The sequence below is a fragment of the Salvia hispanica genome, chromosome 1 (assembly GCF_023119035.1).
Source record: "Salvia hispanica cultivar TCC Black 2014 chromosome 1, UniMelb_Shisp_WGS_1.0, whole genome shotgun sequence".
Lineage (NCBI taxonomy): Eukaryota > Viridiplantae > Streptophyta > Magnoliopsida > Lamiales > Lamiaceae > Salvia > Salvia hispanica.
In genome coordinates this window covers 3,684,870-3,707,033 of record NC_062965.1, presented here as the reverse complement: position 1 = coordinate 3,707,033, position 22,164 = coordinate 3,684,870, and the positions used below count along the sequence as shown (strand labels likewise).

General features: G+C 37.3%; 1 protein-coding gene across 3 annotated transcripts; it reads left to right on the top strand.

The window, feature by feature from the left end:
- Positions 1-1,550: 1,550 nt before the first annotated feature.
- On the top strand, positions 1,551-21,623 carry LOC125201570 (probable disease resistance protein At4g27220). 3 transcript variants are annotated; one of them, XR_007172937.1, is made up of 4 exons: positions 1,551-1,659; positions 5,747-5,781; positions 17,655-21,105; positions 21,436-21,623. XR_007172937.1 is itself a non-coding variant. In XM_048099742.1 (4 exons), exon 3 carries the CDS (start codon positions 17,656-17,658, stop codon positions 21,040-21,042), a length of 3,387 nt encoding a protein of 1,128 aa, XP_047955699.1. In that variant the 5' UTR covers positions 1,551-1,659; positions 5,747-5,781; position 17,655; the 3' UTR covers positions 21,043-21,084; positions 21,436-21,623. The 3 variants fall into 3 exon arrangements, 1 of the variants encoding a protein (XP_047955699.1); XM_048099742.1 differs by having other exon boundaries at positions 17,655-21,084; XR_007172938.1 differs by lacking the exon at positions 1,551-1,659 and adding an exon at positions 2,132-2,151.
- The last annotated feature ends 541 nt before the right edge of the window (positions 21,624-22,164 follow it).

The window sequence follows — 22,164 nt, the reverse complement described above, 5'->3', positions numbered from 1 at the left end:
TATAATCTAGGATTAGAGTCCAATTGCGATCCCCTACATTTCCATAAAATTCTTTTCGGATTCTATACGTAATACATTAATAAGTTTGTGATCCTACTTGGGACTAAAAGATACTAAAATAATATATTTGGAATCATAAGGTCACAAACTAAAAAGTTAGGTTTTTAAATCTCATAACGGATCAAAGGAGGGGTATTTTGGTCCGTGGACCACGAAGTCAACGTGATAATTTTGGCAGAGGTCGTATAAGGAGGCTGTAAATCAAGGTTTATTCTCACAGCACGACAATTAACTTTTCTCAGTGCTGCCAAATATAGGTCACTATTACATATTGATGTGTAATACTCCATCCGTTTCATAATAATAGGGGTGTTTTTTCATTTCCGTCCGTTACATAGTAATAGAGTCATTTCATTTTTTAGTAAAAGTCAACACATTTTTCCACACATCCTTTACTCTCTCTTACTTTTTTCTATCTCCACACAAAAAACAAAACTTTAACTCTCTCTTACTTTATTCCCTCATTTACTTTATTATCTATTTATCTCTCTTACTTTTTCTTCTCTCGTACTTTATTTTCTTTACTTTAACTCAATACATATCATTTTCTTAAATCTCGTGCCCAAACGAAATTCATCACTTATGGCGGGACGGAGGGAGTATTTGATTAATAATAATAGTATAAAGATTAAGGAGAATGAGAAAAGATATTATAATATCACTTTTGGTACTAGTTTTGTGTATGACACAAATGGGAAAATGTATTTGTTTAGAGGGAATTTTGGGGTTAACATCGCATCAGATACAAAAAATGTGATTTATAGGTACCAAAAACAATATAAAATAAAGATCATGTTTCATTTATGTGCGAAAGTGAAAAATCAGATACTTTTAATGTAGTTCACTCTTTTATTAAAAGTTGCAACCTATATGGCCGAGCCGCAACCCGCTCGGGCCAACCCGTTTAATCTATCAATCCATTTAACCCGTTTTGTATTTGCGTTACAAAATTATAGCCCTAACCCCACTAATTTACAGGGCTATTCGGGTCAGCTCACTGGTTGAATTGACATCCCTATATGTGAATATATATAGTACTCCCTCTGTCCCTGAAAATTTGTCACCTATTTTCTTTTTTGTCCTCCCTAAAAATTTGTCACCTTTCACTTTTACCTTTTTTGGTGGTGAACCTCATATTCCACTAACTTATTTTCACTCACATTTTATTATAAAACTAATATAAAAAAGTAGGACTCACGTACCACTAACTTTTTCAACCCACTTTCTATTACATTTCTTAAAATCCGTGCCAAATCAAATAGTGACAAATTATGGGGGACGGGGGGAGTACTATTTTTCAATAAAAGTTAAAGAATTATTCCAATTAGAACACATTTAATTAAATTTAAAATTACAATAACACTAGTTCAACTCACAACATACTAGCTAATTTATTTAAAAAATTGAATTAGTAGAATAATAAAAAAAAATTGCTATGCGGGGCCTTTAAAAATCTCAATTCACAATGAATGAAGCATAAGATAATGATATGACCGACTAACCTCAGCCATTGACTTAATTTTGCATCTGGAAAAAAATCAATTTTTCATCACTTCAGAATTTGCGATAAATCCCTAGACTTCAGTTGAAGAAATAGAGGTAAGCTTGCATCTTTTTATTCTTTAATCGCTACTTTACTTACTTTCCTTGATTACGGTTAATTAACTATTCGAATTTACTTTCCAAGATTTAAAGAATCATGCCTATGTTTTTCTTGAGCTTTTGGAAGACTAACCTTATCAATTTTATGATGTATACCATCTGTTGTCAAATCTTCATAATCTTGGATTTTTCTGGTTAATTTGTTAGGAATAAGGTTTTAAAGTTTGAGAAATTAATATGTTCTTTGACCCTGTGATTCATGTATCTACAAACCGGATATAATCCAGATTAATTTACTAGTTTCATCACTTTGAGAAAATGTGAACTGGCAGGGAAAGTTACTGGTGTGCAATATGATTGACGAAAAACTATGTGAAGCATTTAATTGTCTCTTTTTGCTTGATATGTTTGATCGTATAGATGGAGATGGAAAATATTTTAGCCATTTTGCAGAGTGTCATAGCCAAGTATATAATTACTAGTCTAGAGGTACGATCTATTGTTAACACATTCCTTAATTATTAATTATAGTTAATTTAATATTATAGGATTTTAAGATTTATTGATCTAAGAAATTGTCATGTGTAAATTCATTTTTTAATTTTTTTTAACATTAAAAAAATAATAATAGCTCTAAATTTATGGTTTTAGATCAAAATGTCAACACATTGAATCAAACATATCAACACAACGCCATGTCTTGAATATATCTTTTTTATAACCAAAAATATCGGGGAGGAGGGTGGGGGGTGGTTATGTTTATTCAGACACCCAACCTTTGAATAAAATCAAAATATATCGTTCCAAAACATGACTCAAGCCCAAAAGTGACTTGGATCCAAAGATAGAACAAGAAACAATAAATTGGAAGTTCCACGGTTTGAGAACCCTCATACTATCAAAACTAAACTAAAACTAGGATGAACAAGTGGAATAGCTAAAAACAAAGTATCATATACTAAAATAATAACAAGATCAATTCACATCTCTACGTCGGAAGCGTAAGTTAGGATAACCAAGCTAGTCCATCTTAACAAGCGCCTTCAAAAACCGAGGCGCAAGACTGAACCATAGAAGGACAAGGCAGGGTCTGCACCTCCCCCTTGAAAGAAAGTCGGCAGCACGGTTTCCCTCTCTGTAGATGTGTGAGAATTGAACCTGCTGCTGAGAGATCAAGCTGTGAATCTAAGCCATATAATTTCTTGGATCAACGGAACCAAATTGTCAAGATGACAGTGAAGAAACAAGAGTCGCCGAGTCCAGCTCTGTCCAAATGTGAGTAGAGAACTTCATAGCCAGATAAGCCTTGAAGAAGAGCCATAAGCTCCGCATCTGACTCAACTTATTTTAACACAAGTAATACCCGCAAGTGTACGTGGCTAGTGCAGCAATAACTAAGCAAGAGTATCGTATCCCAAGAGACAAATTTGTACCAACTTAAGTAGCACGAACAAATATTAACTACCGCATCCGTTCCACTTAAGATGACACGTTTTCCTTTTTAGTTTGTCCCAACTAATGACACATTTTCTTTTTTAGAAATTTTCTATCTCCAATTAATACACTCAACCACTTTTTCTCACTCCTATTAAAATATTCATCTTCCTTTCTATCTCTATTTTAATACTCACACCCACATTTTTCCTCTCCAATTAAATACATTAACCAATAACTTCTAAAATCTAGTGTCGATCAAGAAATGTGTCATCTTAGCCGTGACGGAGGGAGTACTAACTAGACAATCAGAAAAAGTTTGGTTTGTTTTAACACTTATAAAAGCATATAATGAGCAAGTAAACAATTAAAAACACGTGAACAAGTTGTGGAAAGATAATATGGAGAAAATGTAGAACTTAAGGATCTGATGCACAATTCCAAGCTTTTATCCAATCTAGTTGTCTTACCTTTTAGTGTCCCTAGAGTTATTAAGTCAATCTCAAATATATATTAAACCCCTTCCCGAGGCAAGAAACCTGTAGATTATGCGCTAGGATTGAAGTCCCCTTCTAACCCTTGACCCCTAACTCTCAAAAGCACGATATGATCAAATACCTCACTCAACTACAAGAGCAAAGTAAGAACAAATTGATTGAATAAAAACTATGAAATTAGTGAATCATCATCAAGAATTCTACAAAAAGGGTTTAGCTACTCATGTTCATGGCAAATCAAGTTCTAACACAAAGGAATCCAACAAATACAATAATAAAAGATACTAAGTACTCTTGTGAGATAGATTTGTGGAGTGAAGCTTCAATCTTCCAATGTAGAACCTTCAATCTTCAATTCTCTCTCAGAGGTGCTCTTGGGGTGTGTGGAAGTGTAGGAGGCGGCTGGGAGTGAATAATCCTTCACCTAGGCATTATTTTACTCTTTACTTTCAAAAATCGTGTTTGATCGTTACAAAACGCATGACTGTCGAACCCGTCCGAGTGGCCATGAGTGGCCAAAAGATACCCGTATGGGTATAAACTGCTAGAAGCTCCATGCTTTGACACCTTCACCCGTCCGGGTGACCCTGTGTCAAAGACAGCTATATCCATCAATTAATTTGTAGTCTGCTATGGACTTTAAATTAATCAATATCTTTTTATTTTCCAAGAGTTTGTCCAGTTCGAGATGTATATTTAAAATATACTTTCCTATTATTATTCTTGGAATAAATTCCAAACCAGTCGGGTTTGAATAATAAACTTTTCTTGAACACCTCTCGGGGATATAGTCAAACCACACAGGCACACGATTCAATGCAATAACTAAACTAACATCATACTTACTGTTAGGTTTGGTATACTGAAAAGCATGTTTCGAGCACGAATAGATTCTTGCTTGTATACAAAAACTCGACATTCCACTTTTAAACCGATTCAGTATTATTCGAGCAGTTTCGCACGAATAGAATTAGTATTATTATTACATTGTGTTTGCTTGTGCATTTGAAAGATGTTTTTCAAACATTTTTTAAATGCATAAGAAACAAACAAAGCCTAAGTTTTTTGCTTATTAGACTGGTTGTGGGCGTCGTCCACTTTAAGGTAACTACAATCGGTTCTATGCAATGCTTTGCAAAAGAGAAAGAAGAATTTCACAACCTAGATAGGCTTTGGTTACCTATCGCGAAAGGTTGCAATGTCAGTTCCATTATTTCTAAGCCTTATTGAAATATGATGACATTGGTATGGTATAAAATTGAATGGATCTAACAGCAATATGTGTCTTTATGCTATCTACTGAAAGACTAGTTGTTTATAAACTACCATTTCTTAATCAATATATTTAGCCGTGGGCATACATTATGAATTATGCATTAGTTTGACTTATCAAATGGTGCGGGTAGTGGTAATTAATATCTAGCGGTGCTAGGATTGCTATTATGTTGAATAGCGCGCCTGGTGAGTCTGGTTTGATAATGTCCTCAAGAGGAGCTAGAAACAAGGTTTTATTATTCGGAAAACTAGCCAGTTGAAATTTAATTATTCCATGAATAATAAATAAACGTTTCTTGCTGAACCCACTCTCGAAATGAATAAGATGTTAATTAATTAAGTCCATAGCAGACTTTTATTAATTAATGGATATTTATGTCTTAAGCGCGGGAAATAATTATTTAAACGGGGAAACCTAGATTACTTGTAATTGCGGATTTGGATTGGTAAATCAATATTATTACTGTAGCGGATGATAATAATATTCCAATTCAAGCTTATATTAAATTAGGGTTCAATTTAATTAGATAAAAGCTACTCCCTTCGTCCGCCATTAGGAGTCCCGGTCACTTTTGCGCCATTAGAACTAATATTTCACTAACTTTTTCAATCCACTTTCTATTATATTTCTTAAAATTCAGGTCGAATTAAAATGGAACACATACTGAGGGATGGAAAAGTATTTGTAGGGGAAAAGAGAAATAGACTTACCTAATGGAATAATTAAAAAAAGGTTGCTGTTGGAGTCTTTGAAAGTTTCAATTCATAATAAATGTAGCAAAAGATGATGAGACGACAGATTGTTTTCAGCGATTGACTTAAATTTGCATATGAAAATGATCAATTATCATCACGTTAAAGTGTTTGCTTTTTTGCAGATAAAGCACAAGACTTCTCAGTTGAAGAAATAGAGGTAAGCTTGCATCTAAGCTTGCATCCTTTATTCTTTAATCGTTACTTTACTTACTTTCCTTGATTACGGCTAATTAATTACTCGAATTTACTTTCCATGGTTCAAAGAATTATGACTTTGTTTTTCTTGAGCTTTAGGAAGAGTATCCTTGTCAATTTTACGATGATGTATACCATCTGTTGTCAAATGTGCATAATCTTGGATTTTGCTGGTAAATTATTTAGGAATATGAAGACTAATAGTTATTTGAAGACGAATTGAAGCGAAGAAGCAAATCTTTTACTGAAAGCATAGAACTGAAAAATCGAAGTAGTGAGCTTACAATCGAGAGAGAAGAATGAATAACAACTCTAGCCCCTAAACTAGTTGAGTATATAAACTCTTAAGCAAAACAAATAACTACTTACATCAGATGGCTAGGAATAATCCATTTCAAACTAATCTCAAATCCAACGGTTCCTCATTGTTTGAGCTGATCAATGGCTTGATGTCCTCCATCTTCTAGCTTAGTCCACCAATCCATGGCTGTGATCGAGCTAATCACTCAACAATCTCCACCTTAATTGCTCGATGGCTGATCAGTTGCCAACCTGCAAACTTTCACCAAGCTTTTGCATAGCTCAAACTTGTCCTTTGGCAGTATATCCGCTGGGTTCTCCTCTGTCCGAACCTTGAATACTTTCACCTCTCCTCTTTCTATTGGCTCCCTTATGAAATGCAAACGCACATTAATATGCTTGCTTCTTTCATGATATACCTTGTGCTTTGCAAGGCACAACGCGCTGTTGTTATCACAACCTATTGCCACAGCTCAGTGGCGGACGCAGGATTTTTACGATGGGGGGTCCAAAAATAATTTATAATAAAATTAGAAAAATATAAAACTAAATAATAATGTTTAAGTATTAAAGTAAAAAACAAACATATCATAACATTTCTCTTCTATTCTTCATCTTCTGGAATCGCTGCATAATGGTTTCATTAGTAACATTAACAAAAACATCCTTTTCAATGTAAGGAACTAAGCAATCTTGTAATAGTTGGTCTCCCATACTATTACGTAGAGAACTCTTGATGAATTTCATTGCTGAAAATGCTCTTTCCACTGAGGCGGTAGCAACCGGCAAGAGCAATGACAACTTGACTAACAAATAAACCAATGGAAAATTTTCATGCTTTCTTGTAGAAACCATCTTCTGAGCAAGACCACCGATCCCAGATACCTGTGAAAAATTTTCATCTATCCGCACATCATAAATAAAGCTTTGAAGTTGATTTTCAAGCTCATACAAAGCAACTCCAGAAAACTCTGATGGATAATAACTAGCAAGGCGAAGCAGCTTCTCCAAATCAAATGCAGAAAATGAATCTCTAGGATCGAAACATGCCATGCATAAAAGTAATTCTGTGTTAGTTTCACCAAAACGATGATTTAACTCTTGAGCTTGCATGTCAATCACATAACAAAATATGTCAACTCGATAATAGTGGAGATTCTTCATTTTTTGAGTTCTGCGTACTCTTCCTCGAGGTACATACTCATTTTTTGAGTTCTGCAATATTAAATTATGTATTGGATAATTGGAGAAAGGGGGAGAAAGGGTAGCGGCTGGAGTGAATATTTCCGAGAGGATCAAAGTTGGGATATTAATTATCTAGGTTTAACTCTAATTTAATATAAAATATTATTTAATTTAAATTTAATGTGAAATTACTAAAATACCCCTAAAATTTTTAAAAAATATTGGGGGTTCCATGGGCCCCCCATGGCTCTCTTTATGTCCGCCTCTGCCACAGCTGACTGCACAACACCAAAATCAGCAGCATTGCCTTTGTTCCAATAACTCTTCGTTACTGCAGCAGTCAAAGACATAAACCCTACTTCAGTAGTTGATAAAGCCACTACATGTTGAAGGCTGGAATTCCAGCTGATGGCCAATCTATACATGGGGAAGATGTACCCTGACCGTGACCTTCTATTATCAATGTTGCCTGCAAAATCTGAGTCGCAATAACCAACCAATACATCACCAACATGTTGATCATCACCTCTGAACTTATGCCAAAATCTCCAGCTCCTTTTAAGTATCTCAGTAGTCATTTGAGAGCACTCCAATGTTCTCTACCATGATTTTCCACAAATCTGCTAGTTACACTCACAGATTGAACTACATCTGGCCTCGTACTTATCATAGCATACATAATACTATCAATGATGTTGGCATAAGGGATCTTATGCATATCAGCCTTTTTCTTCTCAGTTTCTGGTCTCTGATCAGAACATAGTCTAAAATGTAAAGCCATGGGTGTAGCAGTTCGTTTTAGATTCTCCACCTTGAATCTCTTCAATCTTATTATGACATAATCTTGTTGAGTAAGCCAAATTAGCCTCTTCGGTCTATATCGGGTGATAGTCATGCCCAAGGTTCTTCTTGTTTCTCCTACATCCTTCATATCAACGACCTTAGTTAAATCATCCTTGACTGACTGAATTTCTGTCATACATGCCCCAAGCAGCAGCATATCATCCTCATACAACAAAAGGTAGGGCAACAGGGACTCCATTCTTGCTCTTGATGTAAACTGTTATCTTAGCACACAAGGCTCACACACTCTTTGTTTCTCTGTGAATCACAGAGAACACATACACCGAGCACACACACTAATCTTGAAGAAGAGAGAGTGGTTTCTTGGAGAAAAAAGAAATTCTCTTTATTGATTGACTCACTAACTAACTAGATACAAGCAAATGAGCTATATATGCGGCTCATACAAGTGGTAACCGCTCCTAACAGATTTGGAGCCAGCCAGAGCATTGACAACTCATACACTAATAGAATATCTAACTCTAACAGCTAGTTTCTGATTCCTTCTTTATCCTTTAATTCTTCACGTTTTAAGAGCTGAATGTGGACTCACTTCTTACGATTCTCTACCTGAGTACACACTTCAGTTCTTGCAACAAACTTTGATCAGCTCCTTGCAATGATCAAACTTGTCTCTTCCTAGAGACTTTGTGAGCATGTTAGCTGGATTGTGCAAGGCGATAATCTTGACCACCTTCACTCTTCCCTTCTCAATCTCATCTCGAATAAAATGTAGTCTCTCATCTATGTGCTTACTCCTCTCATGGAAATACTGATGTTTAGCTAAGCACATAGCTGAGCTACTGTCACAATGGACAACCATGCTCTTCTGATCAAAACCAAAATCTAATATAACATCTTGAATCCAAAAGCTTTCTTGTAGAACTGTTGTTAATGTCATATATTCTGCCTCTGTTGTTGACAAAGCAACAACACTCTAGGCTTCAACTGACCCTGTACCAAACATAGTGAACAAATAGCCAATTTGAGACTATCTATTATCTAGATTTGTAGCCTAATTTGCATCACCATCACAGTAGCCCACCACTACTTCCTCACCCTCCTTATTAAAACCATTGAACAGAATACCCCCCAGCTACCAGTGCTCTTCATGTACCTCATTATCCACTTAAGAACATTCCAATGCTCTCTCCTAGGATCAGCCATGTATCCGCTAGTAACTAAGATAGCATGGGTCAGGTCTGGCCTTGTACATATCATAGTGTACATTATACTCCCAACCACACTAGCATAAGGAATAGACTCCATCTCATTTTCCTCTTGCTTAGATTTAGAAGTCTGTTCCTTAGATAGTTTAAAACTTTGTGATAGAGGTGTTGTAGCAGCTTCAGAACTTTCTCAATATAATCAAACTGAATTAGCCACAACCTCGTACAGCCTCTATCTCTATGAATATTGATTCCAATGATCTTCTTTGCCTCACCCAGATCCTTCATTTCAAAGCTAGACTTCAAACCTGCCTTGACTTTCTGTATCTCAGTCATATATGGTCCAAGCAAGGAGCATATCGAGTGTTGCCTTTCTTCTTTATGTAGATACAATCATCAAACTTTCTTGTGAAACCAATCTTCATCACCTGCTCATCAAACTTCCTATTCCACTGCCTAGGACTTTGTTTTAGTCCATAAAGGCTCCTTTTAGTAAGCAGACCTTGCCTTCATCTCCAATTTTCACATATACCTCAGGCTGATCCATGAAAATAGTTTATTCAAGATCTCCATTGAGAAAAACAGTTTGAGATCAAGTTGTTGCAATTCCCAGTCCAATTGATTCACCATTATAAGAAGTGAGTCCACAGTCAGCTCTTAAAACGTGAAGAATTAAAGGATAAAGAGGGAATCAGGAATCAGAAACTAGCTGTTAGAGTTAGATATTCTATTAGTGTATGAGTTGTCAATGCTCTGGCTGGCTCCAAATCTGTTAGGAGCGGTTACCACTTGTATGAGCCGCATATATAGCTCATTTGCTTGTATCTAGTTAGTTAGTGAGTCAATCAATAAAGAGAATTCCTTTTTCTCCAAGAAACTACTCTCTCTTCTTCAAGATTAGTGTGTGTTCTCTGTGTGTGCTCGGTGGGTATGTTCTGTGTAAATTACAGTGAGAATACCAAAGAGTTGTGAGTCTTGTGTGCTGAGTTAACAAGTGGCGCCGTCCGGTGGGAAATTGAAGTTGGTTTGCAGAAGTTTAGACGGTATCAGAGATGGCAACAAGGCTAGATGCGGAGAAATTCACAGACAAAAATGATTTTAGCATGTGGAAGATGAAGATAAAGGCAGTTTTGATCCAGCAAGGTTTGGCAGCGGTTCTTGCTACTTATAGTGAGAAAGGGAAAGCTCTAGTGCAGTCATCTTGTGCTTTGGAGACAAAGTACTGAGAGATGTGCAAGAAGCTAAGACAGGAATGGAGATTCTAGAGAAATTAGATGAAGTCTATTTGGCTAAATCTCCAGCAAATAGACTTTACCGGGAGAAGAGGCTCTACTCCTACGGTCTTGCTACTAACAAATCCATTATAGACCAGCTGGAGGAGTTCAACAAGATTATTGGTGATCTTGGCTCGGTGGATGTCAAGATTTATGATGAAGATAAGACTATCTTGACACTCAATGCTCTTCCTAGTTCTTATGATCAATTGAGTGATGTCATCATCTATGGCAGAGACAAGCCTATCACTTACACAGAGGTTTATTCAGCTCTGATGGTTAAAGAGCTTCAGAGAAATACCAGCAAGGGGTCTGATCTACAAGCCTCAGAGGCGCTCTGAATGAGAACAAATTCAAGAGGCCTTAATTCAAGAAAAAGTATGAAGAAAATTCCAAGGCATCCACCTCTGATACCCCAAATGAAACCGGATCATTGCAATGGTGCAAGAAGCCTGGGCATCCAAAGAAAGATTGCTTTGCATGGAAGTGGGTGTAAATCCACCAGCCTAGCTTCTGAATGTGAGGGCAAAGGGAAGAACACCTATGATTGACACTAGTCATCAATAATCATCTTTCTTTAGATGCCTAGGCTTCTTGCACTAGTGGCACGATCTGGTTTCTTTTGGGGTATCAGAGGTGGATGCCTTGGAATTTTCTTCATACTTATTCTTAATTTAGGCTTCTTGAATGTCTTCACATTTAGAGCCTCTGAGGCTTGAAGATCAGGGTATTTCTCTGAAGCTCTTTAGCCATCAGAGCTGAATAAACCTCTGCATAAGTGATAGGCTTGTCTCTGCCATAGATGATGATGATGGCATCACTCAACTAGGCAGAGCATTGCAAGATAGTCTTATCTTCATCAGAAATCTTGACATCCACAGAGCCAAGATCATCAATAATTTTGTTGAACTCCTCCAACTGCTCTATGATGGATTTGTCAGTAGCAACACTGTAGGAGTAGAGCCTCTTCTTCAGGTAAAGTCTATCTAGAGACTAGCCAAATAGATCCATTGATGTCTTGGCTTCTTGCACATCTCTCAGAACTTTGTCTCCAAAGCCCAAGATGACTGCACTGTGGGCCTTGAGCTGCATATCATCAAGCTTAGCCTGGGATTTCTCATCAAGTGCTGGAGTTTTCCCTTTCTCACTCGGAGTAGCAAGAACCGCTAGATGAGGGACATTTGTTGATCATTTTAACTGCCGTAGATGCAGCTTCAGCCCAAAATTTCCTATCCATTTCCTATCCATGCAGATCTCTTTCTACAATGATCCTATTACCTCTTTTTACCACACCACTTTGTTGGTCTTATGCCTCTTGATTCCCTTAGATCTGAAAAATTCATCAAACTCTCTCACTGCAAGAAGTTGATCAACATCTGCTGCAAGAACTGAGTTGTGTACTTAGGTGGAAAATTGTGAGATTGAGTCCACACTCAGTTCAAAACATGAAGACTAAAAGTGAAACAACAGCAGCAACTAGCCGTTGCTAGAGCTTAGTTTGCTAGAAGAAAATAGAGCCGTTTGAGGAAGCTCATTTGTTTGTTGGTTTAGCTCCATTCGGTTAGGAGCAGTTACTGCATATGTGATTTACATATATAGCAGCCTTGATTGTAATTGTAGTTCTAGTTTTTCAATTCAATTAGAGAGTTTCTTTTTGCTCCAAAAATCCCTTGTTTTACTGTTTTCATCTTCCAAGTTTTAGTCTCTGCGATTAGGGTTTGATTTGTGGGTCTTGTTGATTGCCAACACATTCATATTAGAAATTACTACTACTAAGTTTTGACAAAGTTTATCTAGCTACAATTTACATAAAAAGATTTGGCTAATGGGTTCACTACTCCGAGGTTAGTTGTTACAAAGTGTGAGAAGTGTGTGCATAATGTAGCCCAACCCAATAACTGATCCAGCACAAGAAGGAAAAGAAGGAAGCATGTTCAAATTTCTTGAATTAGCCATTGGAAGATTGTTAGGCAGTTAGTATTCTGTTATAGGCTTTCCTTTTCCCTTTTCTTGTCTCAGTCGTGTGAACGCAGTTAGCTAGAGGTGTATAAAGTGTGGATTCACAGCTCATTGTTGAGTGATGATCATAGTGTAATCTCTGTTTTCCCTTCAATAAGATCTTTCACACATTTCCCTAAAGAACTCTCACATACTTCAAAACCTTTCCTTCTCGATTTTAATTTGGTTTTCCTTCAAGATTCATAACAGTTTGGCGCTGTCTGTGGGAAAGACGCCAGAGAAGGGATCAACTGCAGAAATGGTAGCACGGTTGGAGGCTGAGAAATTTACCGAAGCAATGACTTTGGGCTTTGGCGATTGAAGATCAAGGCATTGCTAATCCAACAAGAATTGTCTGCAGCGATTGGAAGAAAAGGAGGGTGATCAGAAAAAGGCCGATGAAGTGCTCAATGAAAAGGCAAAGGCCAAGCTGTCTAAGATTCACGCTAAGGCTCATAGCGTGGTAATATTATGCCTTGGTGATAAGGTGATAAGGGAAGTTTCAAAGGAAACTATGGGGTCTTGACCAAGTTTGAAAGTCTCTACATGACAAAATCTTTAGCCAATCGGTTGTGTATGAAGCAGAGGCTGTACTCGTATAGGTTCTTGGAAGAAAGAGGAATCACGGAGCAACTTGAGGAATTTAACAAAGCTGTGGATGATCTTGAGAACATTGATGTTCAGATCAATGATGAGGATAAGGCCATCATGCTATTAAACGCTCTCCCAAAAAGTTTTGATGATCTAAGAGATGCAATGGTCTATGCTGATGATGGGAAGGCCTCTACATCAGAATAGAAGGAGTCCAGATCATGCCATTGGTGTAAAAAGCTGGGACATCTTAAAAAAGACTGCTATGCCTGGGAAAGAAAACAGGCTGAAGGTAACTCTCATCCCTCCTCTGATTGCGTTGAGGAATGTGCAGCACCAGTAATATTAAATGTCATGGAAAGTGGTTTGAGTGGTGTATGGATTATGGATTCTGGTTGTAGTTTTCATATGTGTCCCTATTAGTCTTGGTTTCATGATATGGAAGAGGCTACTGTTTTTGTTTTGTTGGGTAATAACTATGTTTGCAATGTGAGGGGGATTGGGATGGTGAAGCTGAAAATGCATGATGGATCTGTTAAGATGCTGAGTGATGTTAGGTATATTAATGAGGTCAAGAGGAACCTAGTCTCTCTAGGATTATTGGAGAATAAGGGCTATACCTTTAGTTCATCTAATGGAAGAATGGAGGTAAGAAAGGGGCATAAGGTTGTTATGGTGGCAGAAAGAAGAAATATCCTCTATTACTTGCTGGCAGACTGTTAGAGACTATAATTCAGTAATAACTGATGACATAAGGTTGTGGCATGAGAGGCTAGGACATCTAGCAGAATGAAGCATTAAGGAGCTGATAAAATCAGGCCTGACTCCAGAATTAGGAGATGTCACCACAAAACTTGATCCATGTGAGCAGTGTGTTCTTGGAAAGGCAAAGAGGACTCCATTCCCTACAGGTGCTCATTACTCTAACTCACCTCTTGAGTATGCACACTCAGATCTATGGGGCCCAGCACCAGTAAACACTCTTGGTGGTGGAAAGTACTACATGACTATTATTGATGATTATAGTAGAAAAGTTTGGGTCTACATCTTAAAGGAGAAATCAGAGGCATTTCAAAAGTTCAAATATTGGTGCAAAGAAGTTGAAGCTGAAAAGGGCACCAAGTTGAGATGCTTGAGGACAGATAATGGTCTAGAGTATTTGTCAAAAGAATTTGATGCTTTCTGCAAAGAAAATGGAATCAAGAGGCAACGAACATTCACAGACACTCCACAACAAAATGGAGTGGCAGAACGTATGAACAGAACCCTCATTGTTTGGCTCTGGTTTGAGCAAGAAATTCTTGGGGGAGGCTGTTTCTACTGCTGCATACTTGATCAATAAATGTCCATCTACAAGCCTGAAAGGTGAGACTCCAGCCAGATGGTATGGTGGACATGGGGATTACTCTAAAATCAGAACCTTTGGTTGTAAGTGTTTTGCTCACATCAAGCAGGGAAAGCTAGAGGCTCGGGCTCTCAAGTGTGTGATGTTGGGCTATTAGAAAGGGGTCAAGGGATATAGGCTGTGGTGTGTTGAAGAAGGGAAGCATAAAGTGGTTATCAGCAGGGATGTGACCTTTATTGAGCACCTAATGCTATATCTAGCTAAGGCAGATGAGGATGGAAAGAAGGAAGACTCTACTCAAGTTGAGGTGGAGCATCAAGATCAGTTTCTTGAGCCTGTGATAAATGTTGAGGATCAGTCTCAAAAGCCTATAGATATTAACGCACATATGAAGAAAGTCCAGCACACACCGATGATTTGAGGAATTATCAGCTTGCAAGAGATATGACTTGAAGAGAGAATAGAAGGGCTCCAGCAAGATATGCAGAAGCTGACACAATTTCTTAAGTACTCTGAACCTGCTACATACAATGAGGCAGTATCAACTAGTGAGAGTAAGAAATGGATTGAAGCAATGAATGATGAGATACACTCTCTAATCAGAAATAAGACTGGTGGAAAGAATGAGTTTATGAAGTTGTTCAGTTGTAAGTGGCTATTCAAAAAGAAGGTGGAGTCTACTGGAATTGAGAATGTGAGATATAAAGCTCGATTGGTTGCCAGAGGTTTCACTCAAGAAGAGGGTGTTGACTACAATGAAGTATTTGCACCTCTACCCAAACATGCTTCAATAAGGATCTTGCTAGCTGTGGTAAACTAGAGAGATTGGGAAATGCGCAACAACTAGATGTGAAAACTGCATTTTTACATAGAGATCTTGAGGAAGCTATCTATATGTATCAGCCTGAAGGATATATGAAGAAGAGATATGAGAATAAGGTGTGTCTACTCAAGAAAAGCCTCTATGGATTCAAGCAAAGCCCAAGGTAGTGGAACAAGAAATTTGATGCACATAAGTGGCTTTGCTAGATCCAAGTATGATGATTGTGTGTACATTAAGAGAAGAAGTGAAATTCAAGTAGCATATCTGCTGATCTATGTGGATGACATCCTCATAGCTGGTCCCTCTAAACATGAAATTCAGTGGGTGGACTGAATAAGAGTTTTGAAATGAAAGACCTTGAAGATGCAAAGAGAATCCTAGGTATGGATATAATTAGAAACAGAATGGAGAGGCCTCTTTGGCTATCTTAGGCAGATTATGTGAGCAAGGTGCTAAAGAGGTTCAACATGAGCAATGTCAAGCCTGTAGCTACACCAATTGCTCAGCATTTCAAGCTGTCAAAGAATCAAGCTCAAGGAAGTATTTAGGAGCTAAGGAGATGGAGAATATTCCCTATGCTAACATTATTGGGAGCTTGATTTGTACTGGCTAGACATCTCTCATGCAGTGAGTATATAGCATATATATGTCTGCATTTGGGAGAGAGCACTAGAGTGCATTGAAAAGGGTGCTCATACATCTTAAGGGAGCAGACAACTATGGTATCCTATATAAAGATTGTGATGAGTCAAAGGAAGAAGCAATTCAAGGTTATCGTGATGCAGACTATGCAACTAACCTTGACAACAGAAAATCCCAAACAGGCTATGTGTTTACCATGTTTGGCTCAGCCATTAGTTGGGAGTCAGCTCTACAAAGTGTTATGGCCTTATCTACTATAGAGGCTGAGTACATAACATTAACCCCAGTGAAAGAAAGTTTCTGGATCAAAGGGATAGCAGCTGAGTTTGAGGTAGTCCAAGATGCTGGGCACTGTGATAGTAGTAATGCTCTGTGTCTTTCTCGGCATCAGGTGTTCCATGAGCAGAGCAAGCACATTGATGTGCTGCTACACTTCATCAGGGATGAGGTGGAGAAATGGAATGCAAAAGTTGTCAAGATCAGTACTTTGCACAATCCAGCAGACATGCTTACAAAAGCCCTTCCTAAGGAGAAGTTTGAGCATTGTAAGGAGTTGATCAATGTCTGTGAACATGGTTGAGCTACATCTTCAAGGTAGAGAATTGTGAGAAGTGTGTGCATAATGTAGCCCAGCCCAATAACCGATCCAACCCAAGAAGAGAAAGAAGGAAGCAAGTTCAAATATCTAGAACTAGCCGTTGGAAGATGTTAGGAGGTTAGTATTCTGTTATAGGCTTTCCTTTTCCCTTTTCTTGTTTCAGCCGTGTGAAGGCAGTTAGCTAGAGGTGTATATAGTGTGGATTTTCAGCTCATTGTTGAGTGATGATCATAGTGTAATCTCTGTTTTCCCTTCAATAAGATCTTTCACACATTTCCCTCAAGAACTCTCACATACTTCAAAACCTTTCCTTCTCGGTTTCAATTTGGTTTTCCTTCAAGATTCATAGCACAAATATATTTTTTTATTTATTTTAACTTTTAGCAGTTAATTTGACCCGACTTAAAATGTATTTCGACTTTTTTGTATAGCAAATAGTAAGATTAACCAAATTGTGCTCACCCTAATATATTATCAAGGTGCATGGTGTTTTGCATTACACAAATTTTACTTTGAAAAATGCACTTTAACATTGTCTTATTTTGAATAAATATTATAGTCCCTTTGTCCACGAATAATAAGATCAATTTGACTTGACACAATTTAAAAAAATATAATAGAAAGTGAATGGTAAAAGATAATAAGATGAGTTATACTTTTATATAGCAGTATTAGTTTTAAAATAAAATTTGATTGAGATAAAGTTAAGTGGAATGTGTAATCCATTACCAAAAGTAGTAAAAAAGCAAATGAGATGTTTATTGGTGAACAAACGAAAAATGACAAAACGAGACAATTATTGGTGGACGGAAGGAGTAAATAACAAAATGTAGTAATCTCCATGTCCTGCCGGAGTTGAGTCGTATTATTTTTTTTTGTTGTTGTCTCGTTGTAATTGAGTCATATACTCCATTTTTTTGACAAAAATGAACACATTTAATCACTCTTACTTTATTATTTCTATAATTATCTATTTTATTCTCGCTTCTACTTTATTATCTATATATTGAGGTTTTTGGCTCATGTTGATCATGGTGAATCTGCACCATCTTACATAAATTTACTAGGATGGCTTATGAAGTTTCTAAAGTGGTGTTGCAAGCTTCCTCAACTGTGTATGCACCTCTTAAAGACATGTTTTCATACATGATGGACAAGAAAGAATTTGTCAAAAACTTAGAAGACAATTTGACAAAGATGATTAGAGAGTTGGCCACCTTTTATTCAAGGAAGGAAAAGGTTGATCGAAGGCTAGAAGCAGCTGTGTTCGAAGAAAAAAATGGTGAATACGATGTGTTGGTTAAGCAAATAGAGTTTCATCATAAACGATACTATGAGTTTGTCAACAAGTATCAACGATATTGCCAGGATCTGCCAAGTTTTGAGATTCACGATGTTTCGAGTGCAACAAAAGTAATGGATGTTGTGCAGAAAAGAAAGCCAACCATCAAGACACGCAAGTTCTTCAAGCTTGCGACACTTAGCAAGAAGATTAATGAGCTGCTGAATGAGATCTCTCTAGTTAGTGGCAAAATGGAACCCGAAAACGTGTTACGTGACAAAAAAATCGAACCCATTCAAGTGAAATATGATGATATTGATCTTCCTTCATCCAATGAATATGTCAACAAAATTATAAGGTACCTCAACGAAGATGGAAACAAACGAGTTGGCCTTCTCGGTCTTATTGGAGTAGGAAAAACAACTATCATGAAAAGGTTGAATAATCAGCTCAAACATTCTTTGGCTTCTTCTTGTGGAATGACAGTGATAACAAAATTTGATTTTGTTATTTGGATAGATTGTCATAAACAATATGAGGAAGAAGATGATGTTGTTAAAGGGATTCAGGATGTCATATTGGGACGACTAATGCTAATAGGAAATGAAGCAAATAGCATAGAACAAAATGCAACAATCATATCAAATTTCCTCTATGATAGAAAGTATCTATTGCTGATTGATCAAGTCTCTTCAACTATCAACTTAGACAAAGTTGGAGCTCATAAAAACCACAGGTTTGGCAGAGCTGTACTTGCATCTAGTAACAGGAAAGTTATCTTATCTATGACCGATCAACAGGTTGAGATCAAGCCTCTATCGGACACTGATGCGATGAAACTCTTTCTAGAAGTTAATGGCAAAGTTAACGACCCGCGTGTCAAACTTATTGCTGAGAGCATAGTAGAGTCATGTGGAGGGCTGCCATTGGTGATCAAGTTAGTAGCTTATCATTTAAAAGGGCAAAAAGATGAACAAGTGTGGAGTGATGTGAAGCGGATTCTGCAATCTGAAACAAAAGCTAACTTGCGAAAATTGGAAGGAGTCGGACATGCTTACAAGCTGGCATATGATAAATTAGAGAAGAGTCAGAAAAAATGCCTACTTTTTGTAACATTGTTTTCAAGTGATCAAAAAGTCTACAAAGATTATCTTGTAGAATGTTGGAATGCAGAGAGATTTCTTGAATTAGATGTTCCGGAACTTAGGGCTGCACGAGAACGTGGAGCAACAACTTTGAGAGAGCTAACGGATCAGTATTTGCTGGAAGATCACTCAGACGAGCATGTTAAGATGCCGGTATACTTCAGAAGAGTGGCTGCTGAGCAGGAATATCCAGGTGAAAACGAATGCATAAGTTGGATGCCACAAAAGATTCAACCCCTTACTGATGAAACTTGGAAGACGGCTAGGAGGATGTCATTGATCCGTTGTAAGTCCAAGCTACCTAGCAAACCAATAAGTGATAACATGTCAACATTGCTAATGCAATGTTATCGCGATTTGGTGACACTTGGAGATATGTTCTTTGAGAACATGCAAAAGCTTCTCATTTTGGACTTGCACAAGGCAAATATAGAATCACTTCCGACTTCCTTCTCCAGTTTGGTCAGTCTCAGATGTTTATATCTAAATGATTGTCGTCGTCTTGTTATGTTACCTCCAAAAGTCGAAAAGTTGAAGAAGCTTGAACTCATTGACATTCGTGGAACTTCAATTCGCTCGTTGCCCAGTGAAATTGGCGATATGCTTTACTTAAGGTGTTTGCGTATTTCATTTTGCCAAACAAGGTGCCACCGCAATGGCAAATGTAAGGAGGTAGAAATGATGATTCCTTATAATACCATAAGTCGTCTTCATCGGCTTGAAGAGTTGACAATTGAGGCGGGGTGTTGCAATCAAGCTTGGAATAGTATTGCTGAGCAAATAGTCAAAGAGGTTGCATGTTTGGAAAAGGTGAGTACTCTTAATTTTCACTTCCCAAATGTGACTACACTTGAACTATTTGTTGCTCAAAGCAAATCTCTCCAAAATACGGACACGCATTGGAGTACAAACACTTTAAGGTCGTTTAATATTTCCATTGGTTGCTATGATACGAGATATCCATATGGTTCGGTAATCTCTGGAATTTCACCGAAACCAGAAAGACTCTTAAGATTCTCCACTGGTGAAGAAATTTCTTCGGTAAAAGAACTACTGCGGCAGGCCAACTCATTTGAATTAGTTGGCCACGGGGATGTAGTGAGCTTGAGTGACTTTAACTTGAGAAATGTCGAAGCACTAAAAGTTTGTGTTTTGAAAGGTTGTAGAAATATGACAACTTTTGTGGATGGTCTTAGAATCAACGAGCAAATGGAAATTACAGAAGAATCTGATTTTGTTGTACTTCAGTGTTTGGAGAAACTATATTTGTTTGAACTTCAAAGGTTGCGGTCTATTTGGAATGGATCGGTTTGTTCAGGAAGTCTTGCAAACTTAAGGGAACTTACACTATTTGGTTGTCCAGAGTTGACTACAATTCTCAATCATGAACAAGCGACAACTCTATCAAGCTTAGAGTACGTCAAAGTTGAGAACTGTTCTGAGGTTGTTGAAATCATCAATGACAATGTTGCTGCTGACAACGTTGGTCTATCTAGTATGCTAAACAAGGTAAAGACCGTCGACCTGGTGGACTTGCCAAAGCTGCGAAGCATATGCAAGACTACTACGTCTATGGAATGGAGGTCTCTGGTGAAAATTTCAATAATAAGTTGCAATGGATTGCGAGATATTCATTTGAGTTTGAGGAATGCAGACAAGTTGGAAACTGTTGAGTGTGAAGAGAGTTGGTGGATTCAGTTGCCAGAGGAACAAAACCAAAAAATTCTTCCTTGCCACTTCATTGTCGTGGAACAAGAATTAGGTAATCAAGGCCGCCATGCAGGAGAGTCATATGAACATGGAAGATCAACCAATCATGAGACATCAATTGCCAGCGTTTCCAACAAGTGCAATGGTAAGAACAAGCAGCCCATGTCAAGAACAAGTTCTGGCCTTCAAGACATTCTGGAAACATCAAATGGACCGGGGCATGTTATTTATCAGTCAACAAACACCAATGTTCCGGCAAATGAAGAAGCATCGGTGGGAAGATGTTCAAAACTGGACTTTTCAGTATCCTCTCACTAGAGATATTTTACTTAACAGAGTTTGATGATTGAGGAATCAGAGGTACTGTTCTAGCAAGTAAAGGTTGGTACTACAAGTTTTGGTGTTGAGCATTTTGCTTTAAAAAATGAGACCTTGTTTTTCAAACATTACACATCTAAATCATTATTTATCTAAATCTTAATATACCAACCACTACTTTGTGTGTATTAGAAAGAAAGGCTAAAATTTTGTCGTAAGGATCTGTTTAAATCTAAATCTAGTTCATATTCCTCTACCCATTTCCTCATCTGATTTGTATGTATTTAATTCTACTATATGTGTAGTAGGTCCTTGTTGATTAGCACTTACATATGAGATCTACTAAAGTTACTTCATCTGTGTTTTTCTTACATATCCATTCCTATCTTATAGGTTTTCAGAGTATGGATGATGGTGTGCAGAAAAGAGGAACTTTCTTTTCTTTTTGGTGTTTGAAGATAAAAATGAGACAATCTCATATTCTATTTATGTGGTTTGTACAAGTATTGAATCAATATGGATTGAAACTGCAGTTTCACAAGTTAAAATTTTCAGTTTGTTATTTGATTCATCTTGTTTGATGTCGTTTCGCTGTCCGTATCGAAGCTTTGATCTTTGCAAATCTATTTGAACTATAATTCCTAACTAAGAAGACTCTTCAATTATGAATTACTGGATTTTGGTTACAACTTATGGTCTTAGTTGTGATTGTGAGTAAGTCAAATAAAGTGGCTACAGAAGTAAGGTCACTCTGTTAGCTAAGGGGTTGAATTGCAACCAAAATGCTACTCCTACTTTGATGACAAGAAATTCTTGAACTTCATCTTACTTACATTAGATCCACAATCTAGAATCACTAAATTAAAATGCATATCTTTACCTAATCAATCGAAGATTGAATAAGCAACCACAAAATGGAATTGAATAGAGATGTTCTTCCTTGAAATAAGAGAAAACATACAACTCTTGTAAATTTTGATCTAAACGTAACTCCTAGCCGATGGAAAACACCAAAACATTGGCACCAGTGATGTGTTAGGAAGCAGACGATGGTCAAATAATCTTAAAGCAGTTTTGGATCTATTGCGACAGAAAAATTTATGCTATTCAGTTCTAAGCCGA

Coding starts and splice junctions, on each gene's coding strand:
- LOC125201570 (XM_048099742.1), top strand. CDS start 17,656: ATGGCTTATGAAGTTTCTAAAGTGGTGTTGCAAGCTTCCTCAACTGTG.